The sequence below is a fragment of the Phyllopteryx taeniolatus genome, chromosome 7, assembly GCF_024500385.1.
Source record: "Phyllopteryx taeniolatus isolate TA_2022b chromosome 7, UOR_Ptae_1.2, whole genome shotgun sequence".
Lineage (NCBI taxonomy): Eukaryota > Metazoa > Chordata > Actinopteri > Syngnathiformes > Syngnathidae > Phyllopteryx > Phyllopteryx taeniolatus.
The window spans coordinates 95,797-122,500 of NC_084508.1; the positions used below are offsets into that span (position 1 = coordinate 95,797).

The 26,704-nt window shown below is 44.0% G+C and overlaps 1 protein-coding gene across 4 annotated transcripts in view; it reads left to right on the forward strand.

The window, feature by feature from the left end:
• ect2 (epithelial cell transforming 2) overlaps positions 1-26,704 on the forward strand; it is a 242,668-nt gene that overhangs the window by 22,258 nt on the left and 193,706 nt on the right. For 3 of the 4 annotated variants that reach the window (XM_061779805.1, XM_061779804.1, XM_061779806.1), the window contains exons 5-7: positions 10,286-10,468; positions 13,301-13,390; positions 26,559-26,666. In XM_061779805.1, the coding sequence (XP_061635789.1) occupies positions 10,286-10,468; positions 13,301-13,390; positions 26,559-26,666 (381 nt within the window). Of the gene's footprint in view, positions 1-5,071; positions 5,205-10,285; positions 10,469-13,300; positions 13,391-26,558; positions 26,667-26,704 lie in introns of those variants that run through there. The other variant, XM_061779807.1, reaches the window with a different exon arrangement.

The following is a 26,704-nucleotide window of genomic DNA, read 5'->3' on the forward strand; positions in this document are numbered from 1 at the left end:
AGGGGCAGGGTTAAAATTATTTTACCATGGTGTAGCTGGGAAGAGAAATGGAGTCGGGGTTATTTTAAAGGAAGAGTGAGCTGAGAATGTCTTGGAGGTGAAAAGAGTATCAGATCGAGTGATGAGGCTGAAACTTGAAATTGAGGGTGTTATGTATAATGTGATTAGTGCCTCTGGCCCACAGGTCGGATGTGACCAAGAGGTGAAAGAGAAATTCTGGAAGGAGCTCGACAAAGTTTTTCTTAGCATCCCAGACAGAGAGAGAGAGTCGTGATTGGTGCAGAGTGTACTGGACATGTTCGTGAAGGAAACGGGGGTGATGAATTGATGGGTAAGTTTTGCATCGAGGAAATGAACTTGGAGGGACAGATGGTAAGAGTAATGGTGAGTGTGGTAAGGAAGTGAAGAAACGGGTCCATGCAGGTTTGAATGGGTGGAGGAAGGGTTCAGGTGTTTTATGTGAAAGAAGGGTCTGTGCTAGCATGAAGGGCAAAGTTTATAAGACAGTGGTCAGGCCAGCCATGATGTATGGATTAGAGACAGTGGCACTGAAGAGACAACAGAAAGCAGAGCTGGAGGTGGCGGAAAAGATGTTGAGGTTCTCTCGAGGAGTGACCAGGTTGGATAGGATTAGAAATGAGCTCATCAGAGAGCCAGCCTAGGTTAGATGTTTTGGAGACAAAGTTAGAGAGAGCAGACTTCTATGTTTTGGACACGTCCAGAGGAGAGGAAGATGAAGAAGACAAAGGCAGAGCAGAGAACCATCTGGTGGAAGCTGAGAAAGGAGGTGTGTTGTGCGGCTTTTCGAGAAGAGGTGAGACAGGCTCACGGTGGTTAGCTCCAAAGAAGTGTGAGACTGAGAGGACAGAGGAGAGGAGAAAGGAATACGATGCGAGGGAGGGCAACTATAGAGGTGGCAAAGGCGAAACAAGGGGTATATGATGACATATGACAAACTCCAAGATGGCGCCTACCAGTGTGGTCGCCTCGGTAACGCGCTCTCTAGTATTGTTTTTGTGTTTTTCGTCCGTCTTTGGAGACCTTACACGACTCACTTACAAAAGGGGAGACCTGCTAACCATCAAGGAGGCTACTCCGGACTTTCTGTCACCAACTTTCGCAAATCCCCTCAGTTTTTTCCCCCGAGTTAGTCACCGGAGCGGCGTCCGCGGTTTTCGGCGCATGGAGACGGAAGCGGCGCCACGGAGGGAAACGGGCTGGCATTCAGGTGAAACTCCGCAAGAGAGGACACAGATCTGCGTTCCCGTCGATCCACCTCGCGAATGTACGCTCCCTACCCAACAAAATGGATGAGCTTCATCTTCTGTTAAAGACCAGTAAAGACTTCGGATGTTCCGCGGCCATGTGCTTCACGGAGACCTGGCTTTGCGACACTGTACCCGATGGAACCGTCATGCTTCCCGGCTTCCACATTCATCGAGCGGACCGCGACATGGAATCATCGGGGAAAACAAAGGGCGGTGGGATATGTCTCTATAGCAACGAAAAATGGTGACGTCACGGTGCTAAGCACACACTGCAGCCCTGCATTTGGAGTCGCTATTTTTAAACTGTATACCATTGTACTCGCCACGTGAGTTCGCATCATTCATCCTGGCTGGAGCCTACATACCGCCTCAAGCTAACACGAACGCCCCACTGCTAACGCTCGCCGAACAAGTCAACGAAATTGGAAAAAAAACACCCGGACTCACCCCTCATTATTCTCGGGGACTTTAACAAAGCTAAACTCAACCACGAACTCCCTAAATACAAGCAGCACATCGACTGTCCTACCAGGGAAAATAATACTTTAGACCACTGCTACACTACGGTAAAAAACGCATACCGTGCTATTCCTCGTGCAGCCCTGGGCTCGTCTGATCACTGCTTAATTCACTTAATACCGACGTACAGGCGAGAACTTAAATGCGCAAAGCCCTACAGTGAAAACAGTGAAAAAGTGGACAAATGAAGCCAAGATGAAACTTCAAAACTGTTTAGACTGGACAGACTGGAGTGTCTTTGAAAATACAGCTGGCAGCCCGGATGAATATACGGACACTGTCACATCCTATATCAGTTTCTGTGAAGAGGTTTGTGTACCAACAAAATCATTTCGCACATTCAACAACAACAAGCCGTGGTTCACTGCTAAACTTAAGCAGCTTCGCCAAGCTAAGGAGGACGCATATCAGAGCGGGGACAGAGCCCTGTATAATCGAGCTAGAATCCAGCTGACTAAAGAAATTAACATTGCAAAGAGAAACTATGCAGCAAAGTTGGAAAAACAGTTGAGCGCAAACGACTCTAAATCAGTCTGGCATGCATTCCAATCGCTGACTAATTACAAGCGACGATCCCCCCCAAGCTGAGAACAATAGCACACTAGCCAACGACTTGAATACTTTCTACTGCAGATTTGAAAAGGACACTTTCATACCACACACCCACCCGGCCGCACCCGCGACCACAATCACACCTCTGACTTCTGCGTTAACCATCCATGAACAGGATGTGAGACGCATCTTCAAACAACAAAAGATTAACAAAGCGGCAGGCCCGGACCATGTGTCCCCATCCTGCCTCAAAGTCTGCGCGGACCAGCTCGCTCCAGTCTTCACTCAGATCTTCAATAGATCTCTGGAACTGTGCAAAGTTCCATCCTGTTTCAAACGGTCCACCATCATTCCAGTCCCCAAGAAACCTGCAATCTTGGGTCTGAATGACTACAGGCCTGTCGCTTTGACATCTGTGGTCATGAAGTCCTTTGAACGTCTTGTGCTGGACCACCTCAAGAATGTCACAGGTCCCCTGCTGGACCCCCTGCAGTTTGCCTACCAAGCGAACAGGTCTGTGGATGATGCAGTCAACATGGGACTGCACTTCATCCTAGAACACCTCGACAGTGCAGGGACCTACGCGAGGATCCTGTTCGTGGACTTCAGCTCAGCGTTCAACACCATCATCCCTGAACTTCTTTCATCCAAGCTTCTCCAGCGCAGTGTCTCACCTGCCATCTGCCAGTGGATTTACAGCTTTCTGACGGGCAGGACACAGCAGGTCAGGCTGAGGGAGGCCACCTCATCCACACGCAGCATCAGCACTGGGTCGCCCCAAGGTTGTGTCCTCTCTCCGCTTCTCTTCTCTCTCTACACGAACGACTGCACCTCAGCGCACCCGGCTGTCAAACTCCTGAAGTTTGCAGATGACACCACTGTCATCGGCCTCATCAATGACGGTGACGAGTCTGCATATCGACATAACCTGGAGCTGAGACGCTGAGCTGGAGAAGCTTGGATGAAAGGAGTTCAGGGATGACGGTGTTGAACGCTGAGCTGAAGTCCACGAACAGGATCCTCGTGTAGGTCCCTGCACTGTCGAGGTGTTCTTGGAATAAGTGCAGTCCCATGTTGACTGCATCATCGGCAGACCTGTTCGCTCGGTAGGCAAACTGCAGGGGGTCCAGCAGGGGACCTGTGACGCTATTGAGGTGGTCCAGCACGAGACGGTCAAAGGACTTCATGACCACAGATGTCAAGGCGACAGGCCTGTAGTCATTTAGACCCGAGATTGCAGGTTTCTTGGGGACTGGAATGATGGTGGAACGTTTGAAACAGGATGGTACTTCGCACAGTTCCAGAGATCTATTGAAAATATGTGTGAAGACTGGAGCGAGCTGGTCCAGACTTTTAGGGCAGGATGGGGACACATGGTCTGGGCCTGCCGCTTTGTTAATCTTTTGTTGTTTGAAGATGCGTCTCACATCCTGTTTGCGGATGGTTAACACTGAAGTCGATGGAGTGATAGTGGTCGGTAGTGCGGCTGGGTGGGTGTGGGGTGTGAAAGTGTCCTTTTCAAATCTGCAGTCGGTGTTCAAGTCGTTGGCTAGTGTGCTATTGTTCTCAGCTTGGGGGGGGGGGGTCGTCGCTTGTAATTTGTTAGCAATTGAAATGCATGCCAGACTGATTTAGAGTCGTTAGCGCTAAACTGTTTTTCCAACTTTGCAGCATAGTTTCCCTTTGCAATGTTAATTTCTTTAGTCAGCTGGTTTCTCGTGCGATTATACGGGGCTGTTTTTTAGCGTAGTATAGCAGTGGTCCAAAATGTTATTTTCCCTGGTGGGACAGTCGATGTGCTGCTTGTATTTATGGAGTTCGTGGTTGAGTTTAGCTTTGTTAAAGTCCCCGAGAATAATGAGGGGTGAGTCTGGGTGTTTTTTTTCAATTTCGTTCACTTGTTCGGCAAGCATTAGCAGTGCGGTGTTCGTGTTAGCTTCAGGCGGGATGTAAACGCCAGCCAGGATGAACGATGCAAATTCACGCGGCGAGTAGAATGGCTTACAGTTCAAAAACAGTGACTCCAAATGCGGGCTACAGTGTGTGCTGAGCTCCATGATTTTCCATTTTTTTTGTTGATATAGAAGCATATCCCGCCGCCTTTTGTTTTCCCCGATAACTCCGTGATGCGGTCTTCTCGGTGAAGATGAAAACCCGGAAGCATGACGGCGCCATCGGGTACAGCCTCACAAAGCCAAGTCACCGTAAAGCACATGGCGGCGGAACGTCCGAAGTCTTTACTGGTCTTTATCAGAAGATGAAGCTCGTCAATTTTGTTGGGTAGGGAGCGTAGATTCGCGAGGTGCATCGACTTCGAATTCCACTGTAACATGCTGCCAATTTTGTCTTGAAATTGTTGTCACATCTCCATCGGGACACTTCTCCATTGTTCGTGCACTCACTGTCGTAGTCTCGTCATTGTGCACAAATTGCATATCTGTTGTTGACCAATACTGTCCACTCATGACAGTTTGACAGCTACGTATCTGCACCATTTTGGACAATTGTCCAGATTATCGCACTACTTGGCATTTTGAACTGCTTAAATGTCTTGAAGACTGCACCAATTGCACGATTGTCAATGGACCAGATTATCGCTCCATTAGGCATTTCAAACTGCTCTAAATTGCTAGATGACTCTGCGTCATTTACACAATTGTCATTGTATCGCCATTACAAGTTACCGGTTACCTTTCATTGCTCAGCGACCATTTTGTTGGGTAGGGAGCATACATTCGCGAGGTGGATGGACGGAAACGCCAATCTGTATCCTCTCTTTTGCCGAGTTTCACCTGGATGCCGGCTCTCTTCCCTCTGTGGCGCCGCCTCCGTTTCCATGCGCAGAGGACCGCGGTCGCTGCTCCGGTGAGTAACTCAGGGGAAAAAACTAAGCGGATTTGTGAAAGAAAGTCCGGAGTAGCCTCCTTTATGGTTAGCAAATCTCCCCTTGTGTAAGTGAGTCGTGTAATGTCTCCAAAGAAGAACGAAAAACACAAAAACTATACTAGAGAGCGCATCACCGAGGCGACCACACTGGTCGGCGCCATCTTTTATCCTGTCCTGTTTGCAGTGGTGATTGGTAGGCTGACAGGTGAGGTTAGACTGGAATCCCCGTGGACCATGATGTTCAGATGACATTCTGATCTGCCGTCAAAGCAGGGAGCAGATGGAGGAACAGTTAGAAATGTGGAGGCATGCACTGGAAAGGAGAGGAATGAAAATTAGCCAAAGTAAGACAGAATATATGTGCATGAATGAGAGGGGTTGAGGGGGAAGAGTGAGGCTACAGGGAGAAGAGATAGCGAGGGTAGAGGACTTTAATTACTTGGGGTCAACAGTCCAGTGTCATGGTGAGTGTGGCAAGGAAATGAAGAAACGGGTCCAAGCAGGTTGGAACAGATGGAGGAAGGGGTCGGGTGTGTTATGGGAAAGAAGGGTCTGTGCTACGATGAAGGGCAAAGTTTATAAGACAGTGGTCAGGCCACCCATGACGTACGGATTGGAGACAGTGGCACTGAAGAGAGAAATGGAAGCAGATCTGGAGGTGACGGAAAATATATTGAGGTTCTTACAAGGAGTGACCAGGTTGGATAGGATTAGAAATGAGCTCATCAGAGGGACAGCTAAGGTTAGATGTTTTGGAGACAAAGTTAGAGAGAACAGACTTTGATGTTTTGGACACGTCCAGCGAGGAGATAGTGTGTATGATGAAGATGGAGCAGCCAGGCAAGAGAACTAGAGGAAGACACAAGAGAAGGCTGATGGATGTAGTGAGGGAAGACATGAGGGCAGTTGGTGTCAGAAAGGAGGATGCAGGAGATAGGGTTACATGGAAAAAGATGAAACGCTGTGGCGACCCCTAACAGGACAAGCCAAAAGGAAGAAGAAAAATAGATTTTTCCCTAACACGAAGAATAATCATGACTCATAATTGTGATTACAATAGTGATCAAAATAATCGTAATCATTAATTTGGCCATAATCGTGCAGCCACAATCTTCACCCTTCGAATGTCTCGTTGTTCCTGTCAAAAAAATCATTTAATTGTTCCAAATTAATACGCAGCACCTTTAGCAGTTAGATTATACAAGCAAACATAGCAACCTGACACAATCAGATTTTCTGACATGTAAATTTAAAGTACTCTGAGGACAGGAATTTGTGAATTTCAAACAATAGTGAGTGATTTAATCATTTTCTTTATTTGGTGATTACCACACCTTTGATTACAGGGATGCTGCTGAGGAATTGAGGGTGACAGAATTCACAGATGAGAAGGGTTAAATAAAACCGATGAAAACAAAATAGGTGATTAAAATGCTGAGACATTGTCAAATATCACAAATGATTAGAATTTTTCCCGAGAAGTCTGGAAATTAGGGTCTGCAAAAAAGATCCGATCCCTGGCTTCAGAAGCTGGCTCTCGGGACATGGAATGTCACCTCTTTGGCAGGGAAGGAGCCCGAGCTGGTGTGTGAGGTCGAGAAGTTCCGACTAGATATAGTCGGACTTGCCTCCACACACAGCTTTGGCTCTGGTATCAGTCCTCTCGAGAGGGGTTGGACTCTCTTCCACTCTGGAGTTGCCCACGGTGAGAGGCGCCGAGCAGGTGTGGGTATACTTATTGCCCCCCGGCTCGACGCCTGTACGTTGGGGTTCACCCTGGTGGACGAGAGGGTAGCCTCCCTCCTCCTTCGGGTGGGGGGACGGGTTTTGACTGTTTTTTATACCTATGCACCAAACAGCAGTTCAGAGTACCCACCCTTTTTGGAGTCCTTGGAGGGGGTGCATCGTTCTGCTGGGGGACTTCAATGCTCATGTGGGCAATGACAATGAGACATGGAAGGGCGTGATTGGGAGGAACGGCCCCCCAGATCAGAACCCGAGCGGTGTTTTGTTATTGGACTTCTGTGCTTGTCACGGATTGTCCATAATGAACACCATGTTCAAGCATAAGGGTGTCCACACGTGAACTTGGCACCAGGACACCCTAAGTCGCAGTTTGATGATCGACTTTGTGGTCGTGTCATCGGACTTGCGGCCGCATGTCGGTGAAGAGAGGGGCTGAGCTGTCGCCTGATCACCACCTGATTGTGAGTTGGCTCCGATGGTGGGGGAAGATGCCGGTCCGACGTGGCAGGCCTAAACGTATTGTGAGGGTCTGCTGTGAACGTCTGGCAGAATCCCCTGTCAGAAAAAGTTTCAACTCCCACCTCCGGCAGAATTTTGCTCATGTTCCGGGGGAGGGGGGGGACATCGAGTCCGAGTGAACCATGTTCTGCGCCTCCGTTGCTGAGGCGGCCGACCGGAACTGTGGCCGTAAGGTGGTCAGTGCCTGTTGTGGCGGCAATCCCCAAACACGTTGGTGGACACCAACGGTGAGGGATGCCGTCAAGGTGAAGAAGGAGTCCTATCGGGCTTTTTTGGTCGGTGGGACTGCTGAGGCAGCTGATTGGTACCGGCTGGCCAAGCGGAATGCAGCTTTGGTGGTCGCTGAAGCAAAAAGTTCGGTCAGGCCATGGAGAAAGACTTCCGGACAGCTTCAAGGAAATTTTCGGCCACCATTCTGCGTCTCATGAGAGGAAAGCAGTGCACCATCAACACTGTGTATGGTGGGAATGGGGCGCTGCTGACCTCGAGTCGGTGGGGAGAATACTTCGAAGACCTCCTCAATTCCACCGACATGCCTTCCCATGAGGAAGCAGAGTGTGGGTTCTCTGAGGCGGGCTCTCCCATCTCTTGGTTTGAGGACACCAAGGTGGTTAAAAAGCTCCTCGGTGGCAAGGCCACGGGGGTGGATGAGATTCGCCCGGAGTTCCTAACTGGTCTGGATGTTGTGGGGCTGTCCTGGTTGGCACGCCTCTTCAAAATCGCGTGGACATCGGGAACAGTGGCTCTTGATTGGCAGAATGGGGACCGGAGGGTGTGTTCCAACTACAGGGGATCACTATCCTCAGCCTCCCTGGTAAGGTCTATTCAGGGGTGCTGGAGAGAAGCGTCCGTCGGGAAGTCGAATCTCAGATTCAGGAAGAGCAGTGTGGTTTTCGTCCTGGCCGTGGAACAGTGGCCCAGCTCTACACCACCCTCGGCAGGGTCCTCGAGGGTGCATGGGAGTTTGCCCAACCAGTCTACATGTGTTTTGTGGACTTGGAGAAGGCGTTCGACCGTGTCCCTCGGGGCGTCCTGTGGATGGTGCTTCAGGAGTACGGGGTACCGAACCCCCTGATACAGACTGTTCGGTCCCTGTACGAACGGAGTCAGTCTTACTTACTCGTTCCCAGTGAGGGTTGGACTCCGCCAAGGCTGCCCTTTTTCACTGATTCTGTTCATAACTTTTATGGACAGAATTTCAAGGCGCAACCGAGGCGTAAAGGTGGTCCGGTTTGGTGGCCTCAGTATTGCATCTCTGCTTTTTGCAGATGTAGTTCTGTTGGCTTCATCAAGCCGTGATCTCCAACTCTCCCTGGAGCGGTTCGCAGCAGAGTGTGAAGCGGCTGGGATGAGAATCAGCACCTCCATATCTGAGACCATGGCCCTCAGTCGGAAAAGGGTGGCGTGCCCTCACCAGGTCGGGGATGAGATCCTGCACCAAGTGGAAGAGTTCAAGTATCTTGGGGTCTTGTTCACGAGTGAGGGAAGAATGGAAGATCAACAGGCGGATCGGTGCAGCGTCTGCAGTGATGCGGACTTTGTATCGGTCCGTTGTGGTAAAGAAGGAGCTAAGCCGAAAGGCGACGCTCTCAATTTACCGGTCAATCTACGTTCCTACCGTCACCTATGGTCACGAGCTATGTGTCGTGACCGAAAGAACAAGATCACGGATACAAGCTGCCGAAATGAGTTTCCTCTGCAGGGTGTCCGTGCTCTCCCTTAGAGATAGGATGAGAAGCTCGGTCATCCCGGAGGATCTCAGAGTAGAGTCGCTGCTCCTCCACATCGAGAGGAGCCAGATGAGGTAGCTGGGGCATCTGATTCGGATGCCTCCCGGACACCTCCCTGGTGAGGTGTTCCTGGCATGTCCCACCGGGAGGAGACCCCGGGGACGACCCAGGACATCCTGGAGAGACTGTCTTTCGGCTAGCCTGGGAACGCCTCTGGATCACACCGGAAGAGCTGGATGAACTGGCTGGGGAGAGGGAAGTCTGGGCGTCCGTGCAAAAGCTACTGCCCCCGCGACCCGACTTCAGATAAGCGGTAGAAAATGGATGGATGGATGGATGGATGGATGATTTTATAGATGAGTAAATTAAGTTAGTCTTGGTTCCAGAAGAAATTAAGCATCTGTAAGTCAAGGTAGGACAGTACAAGTAAATTGATTTACGAGCTTCCTTTTGGAACGAATTAAACTCAGAAGTCAAGATGATACTGTATTATGTCATGTGTATGATGGAAAAGGTTGAGCTATGCGCAGGCCTGTGCGTGTAAGTGTTAAAATATACTACTACGAATAATAATTTACTATAAACCAATCATCCACACAATTTTTTGTGCACTTTCATAATCTATGAGCCAATGTATAGGGTATTACTTATTTTTGAAATGTCAATGTTGTTTTGAATGAATGCATTTCATCTTTGCAAGGAAAAAAAGGATTCATGTATTGAAATTTTATAGACCTCCAAGTTGTGGCTTGTGGATCCCAATTAGAACAGCTTCTTGTTAATTTTTAAATGAATGTGCTTATATTGTACCTACGTCTAAAAAATTAGGGCACTCAATTTTAATTGTTGCTTGAACTTCATTTAGTAATTTTGTAAATATTTTATAAATATTTTCTGTGAAAATGATTTCATTGCATGGGGTTTAAACACTTAGATAACTTTAAGGAACCAAACAAAAGAGAGAATTGTTTTGATTTAACATGTTTATATGGTAATTCTGTAAACTACATTACTCAATTTTGTGATTGTTTTTTTTTTTTTTTTTTTTTTTTTTCCCATCCTCAGGAAATCACTATGCCATTTATAATAACGGACAACATCCAGGAGTTTCGGGAAGAAGAGAACACTGAATTTGAGACAGTGTTTGTCCTCACTGACTTTAAATCTTCAGATTACCGTGACCTCTATAAGCGTGATAACAGGATTATTGGTCCTCCTGTTGTGCTGCGCTGTGTTTTAAAGGAGGAGGTAAGATAACAATAAGTGCATTTGAAATGTTTACGTTACCTTTTTCTGTCTTTCTCAGAAGTCTTCCTTGTCTCTGCATGAATTAATGTGCACAATAAGCATCACTGAATCACAGAGAAATAGGGAAAAATATTGAAAAAGCTAAATCATCGATTCTTAGATTCAGGACGATGCAAAATAAAACGGAGTCAATCAATAAGTCTAAATAATTATAATTATTAATTATTAATAATTCATTATTATTAAAACCAATTTGGAATGCAGAAGTGCAGGGGAACCTTGATAAAACGGACTAATAAGGGTGGGGGGGGTCGTCCGATATCGCAGACTTTTTTTTTTTTTTTTTTTTTTTTTTTTTTGAGGCCATATGCATCCATATTACTGTACTGTAGCGAAATGCTTTGTATTTTTTCTTTCGTGGCCTAAAACGGTCAGTACAGTAATGTTATTGTAAATATAAAAAGCTTGAAAATGTAAGTATGTATGAATGTTTCACATTTTATCCGAACTTACCATGTCGGTGTGCTTGGTTATGGCGACATTTTTGATGTACAGTACTCATCATCTGCGAGTCTCTTTCATGAGCCACTTGCAATTAGTGTGCTTCCTAGTTCTGAATCCAATGCAAAAGGTGAACGGCTTGACAAAAAAAACTTAATGTACCAAAAATAGCATGTTCCAGACTCCGATTTGTGCTCTGTATTCCTCAGAGGCATGCTTCTCTCTCTCTCGCTTTATGCACAATAGACAATAGATAGAACCATCATCACATGGCCGCCACATCAATGTTTTATCCAATATCTGTTATATCTGGGTCTGTTTTATTGAGGTTGTACTATACATGTTCTTGCACACGTGCACCGCATGTAGTCAAACCAAAACAGGTCTGAGAACAGACTGTGCTGTTGGCCATTTTTCTTTTCTCGCTATTCTGCCCTCCGTAAACGTGCAGTGTTTAGTTTGGCAGATTGCTAACAGTTCTCCAAATGATAGGCAAATTACTCACTTCAACTCAACTTTATATTTACTGTATGTAGAGCTTTCACAACAGCCTTACCTGTGAAAGAATGCTGTTCACAAAACAATAATAATAATAATAATAATAATGATGGGTTACCCCAATTTTTGGGGGGGTAAATTGTCAGTTTTTTTTCCAACTGATTGAGGACAATTTTGCATTGCTGAATCCGAAAATGACATCAGTTTCTCTTGTTTAGGTCAGGTTTTTATGCCAAGATATTAACAGTTTATAAATCAAATGTTGCAAACTTTGCTTACTGTAAATTAAAGAGTAGACATTGATAAAAGGAAGTACCTGTAAATTAATGTCACATCAATGGTTCAAAATTCAGGGCATTAACCTTGGTTTATTTGAACGTATAAACTAAAAATACTTGTACATGTTAACAAAAACGTGGCCATAGTTCAAAAAGTTGACCTGAGGAAAACCAATGTTATAGTTGGATTCAGTACACTAAAATTGTCCTAAATCAACAAAGCAATCTTAGACAGTAAATTTGTTGTTGACTAGTGTAATAATAATAATACAATCACAATTAACGAAACAAAATGTTCTCCAATCTAAATTCACTATTGCTCCCGTTACATTGGCACTTTGCATACAGAACAGAACAGGCCACTGCAAACAGGTCACTGTAAATATCAAATCAAAGTACTTTCAGCAAAGCACCACTGCCATTGACTTTCGCATAACATAGGTCTGAAATTTTAATGCTCATACACAGTAGGAAATACCATAGACTTAAAACAACTGTTATTTCAACATAAACACTGCAAGAATACATACAAATAAAATATACATCTTTATTAACAGGCATATACAGTATTCTCTCTGCTCTGTAGAAACTCTGGCTTGACCCAAGTCGGTTAGCGGATTTTATTGGACGATTGGAGATCTTGTCAGAATAATCATCAGCCGGAGGCGCCTATGTATTCTTAATTTCTCATAAAACAGGAAATGCCTTTAAATGCCAAAGTGGCACTGAATGATATCTCTGCATCGTTTGTTTACTACTTTTTTTTCCTGCATATGTATATGCATATATGTATATGTAAATGTATATATGTATATGTATATATGTATATGTGTATATATGTATATGTATATATGTATATATGTATATGTATATATGTATATGTATATATGTATATGTATATATGTATATGTATATATGTATATGTCTATATATATGTATATGTCTGTGTATGTGTATATGTATATATGTATGTATATATATATGTATGTATATATGTATGTATATATATATGTATATATGTATGTATATATATATATGTATATATGTGTGTGTATATATATATATGTGTGTGTATATATATATATGTGTGTGTATAAATATATATATATATATATGTATATATATATGTGTATATATATATGTATGTATATTTGTATGTGTATATATGTGTGTATATATATATGTGTGTATATATATGTGTATATATATATATGAATGTGTATATATATGTATGTGTGTATATATATATGTGTATATATATGTGTGTGTATATAAGTGTATATATATATGTGTGTGTATATATATATATATGTATATATGTGTGTGTATATATATATATATATATATGTGTGTATATATATATATATATATATATGTGTGTATATATATATATATGTGTGTGTGTATATATATATATATGTATATATACATATAATACGATAGACCACATTTTACGGTGCTGTGAACCTCTATTTGCAAAAATGTCATTTTAAAGTGTTCAGAAATCAAATTCTTGCTCATTTATTTTAACAGCAGTCTTTTTTTTTTTTTACAGCCAATACCATTTTCATGTCGCCCTCTGTACTCCACGACGATGCTGAACCTGTCACTGTGTTTTACTGGCTTTAGGAATAAAGAAGAAATGGTGAGTTTATTCCTTCATCTTTTTTTAAATAGTACTGCTCATAGTTTACCATATGTGAGAACAATTGGCTTGGCATTCTATCATTGTGTGGTGACCCACAAGGGAGCGTCATTCACCAGTCAGCTGTACCTTTAAGAGAGGGGCGGGAGAGACACGGGTTTCCAGATTCAAATAGGACAGTAAAGAGACCCAACCTGCTTCCTTCGCTTTGTCTCATTATTTACCGCACTTCCACAATTGGTGACCCCAACGTGATTAATAATTTCAGAACACAATGGTGACAAAAACAAACCCGCAGTGCCAACACAGGGGCTAATGGAGCAGCTAATGTCAACGCTCACATTGACACCGCAATGGTCAAGTTGCCTGATTTTTGGCAGCACAACACACGGCCATGGTTTCAGCACATCAAAGCCCAGTTCCAGCTAAGAATAACACCAGAAGTTGCTAAATACTTCCATGTAGTGGTGGCTTTGGATGCCTCGACAGCAGCCAGAGCAAGCTGGAGGCTCCACCAGCTATCGACAAGTATGATGTGCTCAAGCATTCCTTTTGGAACTCTTCAAACTGTCCTAGCTATAGAAGGCAGACTTCCTGCTGTCCCTCAATGGCCTCCTCAATGGCAAACTGTCTGAGTTGATGGAAAGTATGCTGGCTGTGCTGCGCTCTGCTAATCCCTGATTCCTTTTCACTCAGATATACCTGTATCAGCTTCCAGCGCCTGTGTTCACAGCGCTAGCCACTTCCCCTCTCTCCTATAGCAAAGACTACCGTGCGCGTGCTGCGGAGCAGGGTAGGATTTTCCTCAGCAACAGTTTGTCCACATGCTGCTTCCTGACCAGGGCACCTGAGCCCTGCTGCAACCCCCAGAGGACACTAAATACACCAACCACAATATCGGCCAGCTGCCAGTTTGGGTTGTGTTACTACCATACCAGGTTTGGGGCCAAGGCCAAGCAGTGTCGTAAACCTTGCAGTTTCGGGGAGGCCAGGGAAACGCCTGTGCTGGCGCTAATTAGCAGCTATGGGCGCTGGCTGCGAGCTGTTGTTTATTACCGACTCTATATCCAGCCGACGTCTGCTGACAGCAGACTCCAGTGCTCAGCGCAACATCCTGCTGGCATAGCTGGTGGACACAGTGGCGGGCAGACATGGTCCCCGGATGGACGCCGCTAATGGCACGCATGGGACATTATGACCTCTGTATCTACGCCACTGCTGGGCATGGAGTTTCTCTGTGTCTTCAGCCTGCTTGTGGATGTTATGAACTGCTGGCTGATCGATGCTTTCCCGTTTGCCATGTACCGCTGCCTGCATATTTGTAGGGGTTGGAGCAGTCTGCCTATCAAACACACTCTCCACCAGGGATCCGTATCAACGCCTGCTCGCTGAGTTTCCCAACCCTGCCACACCCACTTTCTTGTCAGCTGTGGCTGGGCACAGCGTTGGGCACATCACCACCACTACCCCCCCAAGTGCCAGGCTGGCCTGTCGTCCATTACTTTCCTCGGGAACCATGTCATCCAACCAGAGATACCATGTGTTCCGGTTTGGGAGTATTTTGTTACGGGCAGTTGGCCTGTGTTCCGCCATTATGCATTAGTTTAAAATGTTCCAGAGCGGATGGGATTGCATCTGTGGTATGTTAACTTGAGTTTGCCAGTTAGCGAGCTAGTAGCTATCACACGCATGGCCTCGAAGTACCGTGGCAAGTAATTGGCAAGATTTGCACTTTACCAACCAATCAAGGTAACGTTTGTTGATGTCATTGCTTTTTTTTTCTCTCTCACACATACACACCTTAACCACACATTATCACAACCACCATGTACATGAATAGATATTTGATAGCCTATGTGTTCTGAGAGTTTTAGTTTTGACTTTTGAGATCTGCACAATACTTCCGCCTTGGGTGCATCCCTTCACTGGTTTTCCACACCCCTCCACTAACTGAAGTTCCTGCTGGTTTTCTTAGACATGGTGATTTTTTATAACAGGTTCCTTCCCCACATATCTCACTTCATGCTGCCCTTGTATGAGGCGCTGCGGGGTAAAGTTCCCAAGGATGATGTTGATTGGTCCCCAGGGATAGACAAAGCTTTCAATGCTGCCGAAGCTGCGCTGGCTACCGCGGCCCTGCTGGCGCATCCATCTTCCACCACCCCATTTTCCCTCACGACAGACGTGTCTGACTACACAGTGTGAGCACTGCATGGGTGGGGCCTGGCAGCCACAGCCCTTTTTCAGCTGATAGCTCTGTGACGAGCGGATGTACATCACCTTCAACAGGTAGCTCCTGGGTCTCTTCCTCACCACCCGACAACATCAGATTCCTCTTTAGAGGGCTGCTGGTCCACTGCCTTTGGGGACCACAAGCTGCTGACATTTGGCATGGCCAAGACCTCAGAGCTATGGTCTGGTCGACAGCAACGTCACCTCTCTGCCATTTGCAAGTTGACGACAGACATCCACCACACAGCTGGCAAGCACATCTCTGTTGCCGTCTACCTCTCCTGGTCTGTCACGGGGTCCATTCACTTGGGACTTGATTACGTTCCCATGGCCTCCAGCCAGGCCATGGACGCTGTAATTCATGCCTTCTGGAGACATTCACCAAGGACCTGTACCTGAGGGGCGGAAGAGAGTCTGTTGTTGTACTGTCACTAAATGTGCCAGTATCATGATAACATTGCGCAAAAATAGGGGTTTTGTAATTACAGCTCTAAAATGTATTCTGTTGAAAAAAGTGGGTAAATAAAAACCTTTTTTTTCCATTTAACGCAATCCATTTTATTTTTATACAAAATATAGAATATTTTGTCACTAATAAACGTGTTCCATGTTAAGTTAAAATAAATAACATTTTCAGTTAATCACAATGGCCCATCACTGGTAAACTTTTTAAAATGTTTTAATTTATTTTTATAACAGATCTGTGGGCTACTCATGGTCCTTGGGGGCTACCTGGTGCCTGTGGGCACCATGTTGGTGATCCCAGTTCTATATAGTGCTACAAAAATATCTAAAATGCAAAAACAAATAACGATTTACAATTCAACTTTTACCTATTTTAGACTATAGACAAATTGAAAGTGAAAAAAGAGAATCACTACAAAACTGAAATTATAAACCATGTTCCAATGTTAAGTCTTTTTGAGTGGTGGTGGCTGTCAGGCCACAATGTGCCAATAGGGGTTTTTTCACTAACCAGCCCGAGGGAACTTTGATTTCCCGGTAGCAGAATTTCCTGGTAGCAAAATGTTCCCGTGGCTCATGTGGTTTGTGTTTGCATCGCACTTATTAGTGCAGGATATCTTAAGCAGGTGACTCTGATGTTGCTTATTACTGACACCTACTGGATCTAAAAAATGCTGGTATTTCAAGCTTTCATTAGTGGCTTTTCCACCAACCAGCCTCGGAACTTTGAGTTCCTGCGGCCCATGTGGTTTGTGTTTCCATCGCACTTATTAGTTCAGGGTAGCTTAAGCAAATGAGGCTGATATTGCTAATTACTGACACCTACTGGATCTGAAAAATGCTGGTATTTCAAGCTTTCAAGGGGCTCTAAGCAGATATCCGTGTTTTGTTTCTAAATACATTAAATATGTTTCAAGGTAAGTGCTGACAACATATGCTAAAACATAACTATGTAGTGCTGAATTGTTGAGCTATAGCTTAAGCATCTTTTTCAGCTTGTGAAGTTTCCTGATTTTGCGGGTGGGGCTAAAACAGCCACGTCACATCACGAGGCTGGAGCGTATACTTTCTACCGCGATTTCCCTCCCCTACTATACAAGTGGATGTGTGGATGTACACTGCAGTGTGCATTTTACGACGGATAGTTTTGTAAGCTTTCACCAGAGACAACATGCCTTCGTGGGTAACTTGATACTAGTGAATGGGGCAGTCCCAACTGTCTAACTACCTGGGCTTCCTCCTATCGTCCTGTCGTCAGGTGCCGTGTTCGGCTTTGACATTGTCACTGACAACGATTTTGACGTTTTTTTTATTTTGAAGTTGAGCTTCCTAACGTTATTTTGCATCGTATAAGCTATCACCCCCTCAGTATGTTTGATTCCTTTTGGCGCATCCATTCGACACGCCCACAGCGTCTTAGAGCTGAGAGGTGGCCCTTATTATTCACATTTTGAAACCTGATTTTATATAATTAGCAATTTGTTTTATTCATTCAAATTGGCAGGCCTCTTAACATTACTCTTCTCTGTAGTGTGCCAAATTTAAATGCCATTTTTTGGGCCTCCTTAGTGCCACTTTCAATGTCTTATTTAATATCTTAATCTGAAATTCAAATACTTTTTGATACCTTTAAAACCTAACCCTTTATCCAGGTGAGGCAATCGGAACTGATTCTCATTTGCAATGCCAACCTGGCTGCAGACAGTCTTTCAGGTAGGGAGTTTTATTATATATGGGTACATTTCAATGAATTAGAATATATTTATTCTATTTTATTAAGACATATGACATACCTAAATAGATTGTGCAACAGAAGCTTGCAGATGATGATAGATGTAATTTATCAGCTGGAAAATGCAATAGGGATATGAGCCTGAAGCCTTACACAGTTCCACTGCAAATTTGAGAACAATAAATAAAATCTACAGTCATGCAGGCTTATACATTTGTTTATTCAAAAAAAAGTCTTTCTAATGTCAAAATGTGTAGGAACCCTGTGCTGCTATCACTCATTTTATTAGCATGCACATCGCTCGTTCCCAGCCTCCCTCCTGTATGTGTACTGCTTCCCTGCCTCCTCTGATCAGCTGGGAAGGAGAAGCAGGAAAACAGGAAGCTTAGCTCCCCCCATTAACTTCAAAGAGGCTGCATATTTACTGTGTAATCTTTGCAAGCAGCCAGTCATATTGCAGCAGGACTCCTCCCCACCTTTTTAAAATTGCAGTATACTTCAAGCTCGATGCCTAACTGTTAGTTTAATGAAGAGAGGAAAGAGACACGACCCACTTTCGTCTACTGCTCTCATTTACAAACCTCCACAATATACATATATATATATGGGTTGTCCCCGGGGACCTCCTCCTGGTGGGATGTGCCTGGAACACCTCACCAGGGAGGCATCCAAAATGCGGAGGAGCGGTGGCTTGACACCGATCTTGTTCTTTCGGTTACGACCCACAGCTCATCACCATAGGTGAGGGTAGGAATGTACTGTAGATTGACCGGTAAATTGAGACTGCTCAGGTCCTCCTTTACCACGACAGACTACTGCATAGTCCGAATCCCTGGAGACGCTGTGACTCATGAACAAGCCCCCGAGATACTTAAACTCCTCCTCTCGCGGCAGAATCTCCTCCTCGACCCGGAGAGGGCACTCCAACCCTTTTCCGACACAGGATGATAGCCTCAGATTTGGAGGTGCTGAATTTCATCCCCAGCCGCTTAACACTTGGCTGCAAACAGCTATAGCGAGAGTTGAAGATCATGGATTGATTATGCCATCAGAACCACATCTGCAAAAAGCAGAGACATAACACTGTCACCAAACCGCACCCCTCAACGCCTCGGCTGCACTTACAATACTGTCCATAAAGGTAATGAGCAGAATCTGTGACCTTTGCGGCATCCAGCTCTAACTGGAAAGTCCAATTTACTGCTTCCGATGCAGCCCAAACTCTGACACCAGTCGTACAGGGTCGCTTATTCAGGGATCCAATACCCCATACTCCGGGACACCTCCCACAGGACTCCCTGAGGGACACGGTTGAACGCGTTCTCTAAGTATACAAAGTACATGTAGACTCATTGAACGAAGTCCCGTGCACCCTCCAGAACCCTGCTGAAGGTGTAGAGCTGGTCTAATGTTCCATAAACCACACTGCTTTTCCTGAGTCTGAGGTTCACCTTACCGTCGGACCCTCCTCTCCAGCACCCTGGAAGAGATCTTACTAGGGAGGCTAAGGAGTGTGATTCCCCCTGTAGTTGGGAAACACCCGTTTAAAAAGGGGACCACCTCCCAAGACGGCTGGTACCGGAGCCCAAGCTGTGTGTTGAGGCAAGCCTATGTGCAGTCGGAATTTCTTGACGTCGCACACCAGCTTAGGCCCTTTCCCGGCCAGAGAGGTGACGTCCCTAGAGCTAGCTTCTGTAGCCGGGGATCAGAACGCAAATGTCACTGCCTTCGACTGGCGCCCAGCTTACACTGCACACGACCCCCTTGGCCCCTCCCAAAGGTGGTGAGCCAATGGGAAGGGGGATCCACACTGCCTCTTCTGTGTGCCTGGCTGGGCCCTATGGGTGCAGGGCCGGCCAACAGATGCTCTCCTTCGAGCCCCACCTTCTGGCCTGACTTCTTTTCCTTTCGGCTTGTCCCGTTAGGGGTCGCCACAGCGCGTCATGCTTTTCCATGTAAGCCTATCTCCTGCATCCTCCTCTCGAAAAACCAACTGCCATCATGTCTTCCCTCACGACATTCATCAACCTTCTCTTTGGTCTTCCTCTAGCTCTCTTGCCTGGCAGCTCCCTCCTCATCATCCTTCGACCAATATACTCACTATTTCTCCTCTGGACGTGTCCAAACCATCCAAGTCTGCTCTCTCTAACTTTGTCTCCAAAACATCAAACCTTGGCTGTCCCTCTGATGAGCTCATTTCTAATTTTATCCAACCTGGTCACTCCAAGAGCGAAACTCAACATCATCATTTCCGCCACCTCCAACTCTGCTTCCTGTTGTCTCTTCAGTGCCACTGTCTCTAATCCGTACATCATGGCTGGCCTCACCACTGTTTTATAAACATTGCCCTTCATCCTAGCAGAGACACTTCTGTCACATAACACACCTGACACCTTCCTCCACCTGTTCCAACCTGCTTGGACCCGTTTCTTCACTTCCTGACCACACTCACCATTGCTCTGGACGGTTGACCCCAAGTATTTAAAGTCCTCCACCCTTGCTCTCTCTTCTCCCTGTAGCCTCACTCTTCGCCCACCACCCCTCTCATTCATGCACATATATTCTGTCTTACTTTGGCTAATCTTCATTCCTCTTCTTTCCAGTGCATGCCTCCATCTTTCTAACTGTTCCCCCAGCTGTTCCCTGCTTTCACTGCAGATCACAATTTCATCTGCAAACATCATGGTCCACGGGGATTCCAGTCTAACCTCATCTGTCAGCCTATCCATCACCACTGCATCGTCTGCACAATATGTAATCCACCTGCGTGCTTCTATCTCCGCTCTTGTAGGTCACCCTATGTTCGTGCCTCTTCTGGAAAAAAGTGTTCACTACAGCCATTTGCATCCTTGTTGCAAAGTCTACCACAATCTGTCTCTCAAAGTTTCTTTCCTGGATGCCGTACTTACCCATCACTTCTTCATCACCCCTATTACCTTCACCAACATCTCCATTACAATCTGCACCAATTACGACTCTCTCTCTGTCTGGGATGCTCAGAACTACTTCGTCTAGCGCATTCCAGAATTTCTCTTTCACCTCTAGGTCACATCCTACCTGTGGGGCATAGCCACTAATCACATTGCACATAACACCCTCAATTTCAAGTTTAAGCCTCATCACTCGATCTGATACTCTTTTTACCTCCAAGACATTCTTAGCCAACTCTTCTTTTAAAATAACCCCGACTCCCTTTCTCTTCCCATCTACACCATGGTAAAACAATTTAAACCCTGCCCCTAAACTTCTAGCCTTACTGCCTTTCCACCTGGTCTCTTGGACACACAATATATCAACCTTTCTCCTAATCATCATGTCAACCAACTCCAGAGATTTTCCTGTCATAGTCCCAACATTCAAAGTCCCCACATTCAGTTCTAGGCTCTGTGCTTTCCCCTTCTCTTGCTGCCGAAGAACCCGCTTTCCACCTTCTTCTTTGACTTCGACCCACAGTAGCTGAATTTCCAACGGCGCCCTGCAGGTTGACAGCGCCGGTGGCGGACGTTGTTAACCCGGGCCATGACCGATCCGGTATGGAATTCTTTGGATTAACGATCATATTTGTTTGGCAAAGTTTTAAGCCGGATGCCCTTCCTGACGCAATCCTCTGCATTTATCCGGGCTTGGGATCGGCCTACAGTTTGCACTGACTTGTGCCCCCCATAGGCCTGCATTACCTTCTGGCCTGACTGCTAAAAAAAATTGTTTCTCTTCATAAGGGGTCTTTAAGCCGTGCTTTGTCTGGGCTCTCACTAAGGGCGTATTTGCCCTGGGTGATCCTACCAGGGGCCCCTGATAACTTGGCTCCTAGGACAGTGGTAACCAACTTTTTCAAGCCCAAGATCCCTTTTTCCACAAAGGCTGAGAGCTACCGCTACAATATCTTCCAAAAAACACCCTTGTCACGGGTAATGCTGTTCTGTTATTTATTTCTGCACTTTTGACAGGACCATTGCATACGTACACACAGAGATTAGTAGTCTGACTCCAAACTATAAAAAATAAGTGTAGCACTGCAGCTGAGTAACAAATTCTATGTTGAAATGTACATAAAATCTAATTAAATTCAATGTCAAACAAGGACATGAAATAGCTGCTTTTCATATTGTCACTTCACTCCACAATAACTCAAGCAAAATTCAGAAAAATGCTTATAAAATAGTGCTATTGGTATTCAATGCACAATAACTTTCAGTTCAAGTAGTATTCATAAACATGCTCAAATAAAATGAATAAATATGTGGAGTTTGCATGTTCTCCCCGTGCCTGCGTGAGTTTTCTCCAGGTACTCTGGTTTCCTCCCACATCCCAAAAACATGCATGGTAGGTTGATTGAAGACTCTGAATTGCCTGTAGGTATGAATGTTAGTGTGAATGGTTGTTTGTTTGTATGTGCCCTGCGATTGGCTGGCAACCAGTTATGGGTGTACCCTGCCTCCTGCCCGATGATAGCTGGGATAGGCTCCAGCACTCCCGCAACCCTTGTGAGGATAAGCGGCTCAGAAAATGGATGGAAATAAATAAATAACTTGTTTAATTTCATCTTTGTTTTTACAGTCAGCAAACAAGGTTACGCCATCACACTCACTGAAATCAACTCACCATCCGTATGGTTTCTTGTGCTTATAGCCAATAAATGGCCAACTCAGAAAGATGTTTCTGTTCGGCCTTTCTTTTTGCTGTCGGCGCGATGAAAAGTGATTGGTGTGCTTCAGTCTTCGTTCTTGCGTCTTCACTCACTGTTGAGTGAATGTCTTCAAAGTTGACATGAGCAAGGTACTGCCGCTCGAGACTGCCTTGTTTGCAGACATTTGCATATGAGGCAGATTGTCTTCCCATTTGATGATTCGCTTTGCCATTCTTGATGGAAATAATGCAGTACGTCTTTTTTTCTTTTTTTTTCCCCCCGCAGTATATCAATCAGACTACCTCTGAAGTTCGCAGGCACACTAGCAGCGTAACCTTTTTGTGCTTTTCAAAATAAAACGAACGATATTATGATCATATAATCATAATACGACCCATTGGTTATCCAAATGATCAAAGAATCCAGTTTTGAACAACCACCCTAAAAGCATTTAAACTAAGAAAAAATGATTCTCTCGTTTTAAATTACCGTAATTTCTCGTGTATAATGCGCATTTCCCCCCGCAAAAAATTGCCACAAGTCAGTAGTGTGGATTATACATAGGTATAGGGGGAAATGGAAAAAAATTCACATTTTATAAATGTATGCCGCCATGTCGTGGTTATGAAAAAAACTGTACACTTTCATTCCAAAATGCCACCGCCACCTAGTGGTTATAAAAAAGGTGGAGCCTACACTTCCAATATGACGGGTACGTATGACTGCATATATGTGCAGTTATTGCTCATAAATGTACATACCCGAGCAGAATTTGTGAAATATTGTTGACTGATGACTGAACAAGAACCATCATTAATTTATTTATGGTTGTTTTGTTTAATAATAATGCTTTTCTAAAATGCTTGAGCGTTTCAATCCCATGAAAATAAAATTAAATGCCTGGCCCTTCATGTTTTCTTTGAAGAATTGTACCCATCTTACAAATTCTGCTTTGGTAATCAAACATGAGCACAACTGTGTGTTTTCTCGTTTACAAAATAAAAGTAGGGCTGAATTTCAAAATAAGAGCAAGTAAATTAAAGGATTACGTGTTCAAATAAAGTGGTTAACTTCAGAATAATTCACTGAAAAAAACTAACAAAGTACAGATAATACTTCGTTTTGGTCATCATTAGAAGGGTTTTCCAGAATTTTGAGGTCAACTTTGGGGCTGCGTATTATACATGGGTGCGCATTATACGAGAAATTACGCTAGGCCTCGGTTTTATTTTGAAAAAGATCTACCGTGATGGGCATGGAGAGCTACCTGTCGATCACAATTTGTGTGTTGGTTACCCTGTCCTAGGATCATTGGGACAACAAACCCCTCCACCACGATAAAGTGACGGCTCAAGGAGTAGGATAATTGAATAATTTATCAATTATTGACTCAATTATTCAATTTATCAATTACTTAATGACTCTTATTTGGTTGTTAAGTTCTACATTTGGGTTGTAGTTAGGATCATTGGTTAATGAGCAATAAAGGAAATGACAATGACTGCTTTAATCACAGCTAACATTTATTTCAAAGCATTCCTCAAATTTGTTGCTCATTAAAAGTAAAAAATATTACTATGCTATTATTTTGTCTACTATTCCAGTAAAGAATGAATCCAAGCCAATACAACATAGTTAAAAGTTAGTATCCATATTATTTAAAAAATAAAAATAAAAAATGCATTATGGCCATGGATACATGGATTTCTTAGTTGAGCTTGGAGGCTATCTCAGGTGACTTTTAGGCGAGAGGCTATACTCTTATGTGTCCAGCCAATAGTCATTATCACTCACATTCACACTTTTTTTCCCTCAATTTACTGACCATGCATGTTTTTGGAATGTCCGGTCAGAGTACCAGGAGAAAAATCTACACAAGCAAGGGAAGAAGATGTGAACTCCACACAGGAAGGCCAGAGCAGAGATTTAAACCCTGAGCCTCAGAACCGTGAGGCAGACATGCTGACCACTAGGCTATTTATTGTTTGATCCCCTTCACATATAGTATATTACATTCATGTTAATGAACCCTCAGCTTTCATATGTTCTAATATTGCCAACAACGAGGCGGTCAGTACATCCATTGATTGTGTTCAGGGTGACACTTTGATTGGTTAAACTTGATTAAAACTGTTGGTCAAAGATGAATGCTATCATTCGAGCCCAGATGTACATCAAACAAGCGACGACTCTTGAAGTGCGTCTGCTTCCAAGTGAACCCCGGGACTGTGCGGTTTTATTGAGTGCTTATCCTCGAGGGTAGCAGGTGAGCTGAGCCTATACCCGATGAGAGCGGCTCTAGCAAATTACATGGAACATAAAACAACCCATTCACACTCACATTTACACCTAAAGACCATTTAGAGAGGTCAACAAACCTAACATATATGTTTTCGTAAAGTGGGAGGAAGCTGGAGTACCTGGAGAAAACTTATGCAAGCACAGGAAGAACATGCAAACTCAGCACATAAAGGCCAAAGTCCAGATTTGAATCGTCAATTGAATGAGGTGAATATGTGCTAACCCAGATCTGGCCGATTATTTTCAACCGGGGGCCACATGAAAAATCTGAACTGTGATGCAGGGATGAACAAACAAAAACTTGAACCTTTTTCCTTCTTAATATTATTTGTTTTTGTAAAAAAATTAAACCAGAGACTTTATGTATTTTGATTATCTGCTACTTCTCAGAAGAAGAAAAAAAAAAAGGATACTCTAAATATTTAAATTCATGAATTGCGGTTTAGATTAGAGGAAAATAATACAATAGCATATCCATCCATTTTCTATGGAGTTCAAAATGACAGCAAACATTTAATCAGTTTCACTTTATTTCTATTGTTTTAATCTCCAGAAATACTGAGTTGTTTTGCAGTTTATTAAAGATAATTGTTCAACATTGTACAAAAAAAGCAATAGGTGGTTTTAAAGTTTTCAGAAAACATTTCCAAAATATGATCCCAATATTTAGTCAGAAATATCAGGTGTGCAAAAAGGCATTTATTTTAAAAATCATTTTCAGAGCATTTTTACAACATTCATTGAGTAAAATCCAGTCTTTCGTGGACTTGAACAAGTGCCTTAAAATCTCGCTGAATTTCTAAGATCAATATTTCCTGTGATGTCTTCAACCCTCCTCATAATGCAATAAACTCTCCATTGGAAAAAAAAACATTTACAATTTTGTGCGATTTTGTGAGATATGACCTACCGGTAACTTGTCGTGACAGCTGCTTTTCTGGATGTACAAAGTTTTTTAAAAAGTCCCTGCCTTGTTTGCAGCTTGGCGAGCAAAGCCTTTGACTCTGCTTGTTTTCAGTCAGTCCAAATCTTGTATTTTTCCTCGTGTTTGGTGATGTAGTGGTGATTCAGATTATAGTCCTTGAGCATAGCTATTTGTGCCACAAACTTGGCACACTGCTTTACCTTGGACTTGAGTAAATGAGTATTAAGCAGTCTGTCTTTTCAAAAACGCAGCATTCAGGATCAACCTTTTATTTATTTATTTATTTTTACGTGGGCTGACATTTTTATGGTTTAGCCAACATGCTAGTGCTAGCTACATCACTGTTGCCACCCGCAGTGAGCACATGCGGACGCATCTGTCTTTTCAAAATAAAACATCACACTTGTGTGCAAAGAATTTGTTTTATTTTGAGGGATGGAGCGCGCCGTATAATGCACAGGTCTGCGGTAACCATTTATCCAACTCTGCTGCCAGTGCAGTTCACTTCAGCGCAAATGTGAACGCTGCATCAACCAAAGACAAATGACAGCACAAAGCATAGAGGAATCACACATACAGTATTTTAACAGTCAAAATCAGTGTGTGTGTGTGTGTGTGAACCCCTGTCTGTGTTTCTGTATCATTTTGATGCATCAGTATGGATTATTGGATGTAATGGCATTTGTTTTCCAGCAAATGTTTTTTTTGTTTGTTTAAATCAAAATGTATGAAACAATAAAAAATGTCTGACAATTCAAGTCCCTTACAACCAACAGTTTACAAGCGGGATTGTGAGTGTTCATACCAGTATAACTTTATCATGTGTTATTGTTTGTATATTGGAGACTATTCCACATCTGTGTTAAATTGTTGTTTGTCGTTGTAGAAAAACTTGGTCAGTCTGGTTCATCACATGGGGGGCATCATTCGTAAAGACTTCAGCACCAAGGTTACACACCTCATAGCTCACTCCACTCATGGAGAGAAATACAAGGTTCGTACATGCTAACTTTTGTTTACTCCCCTCTTGAA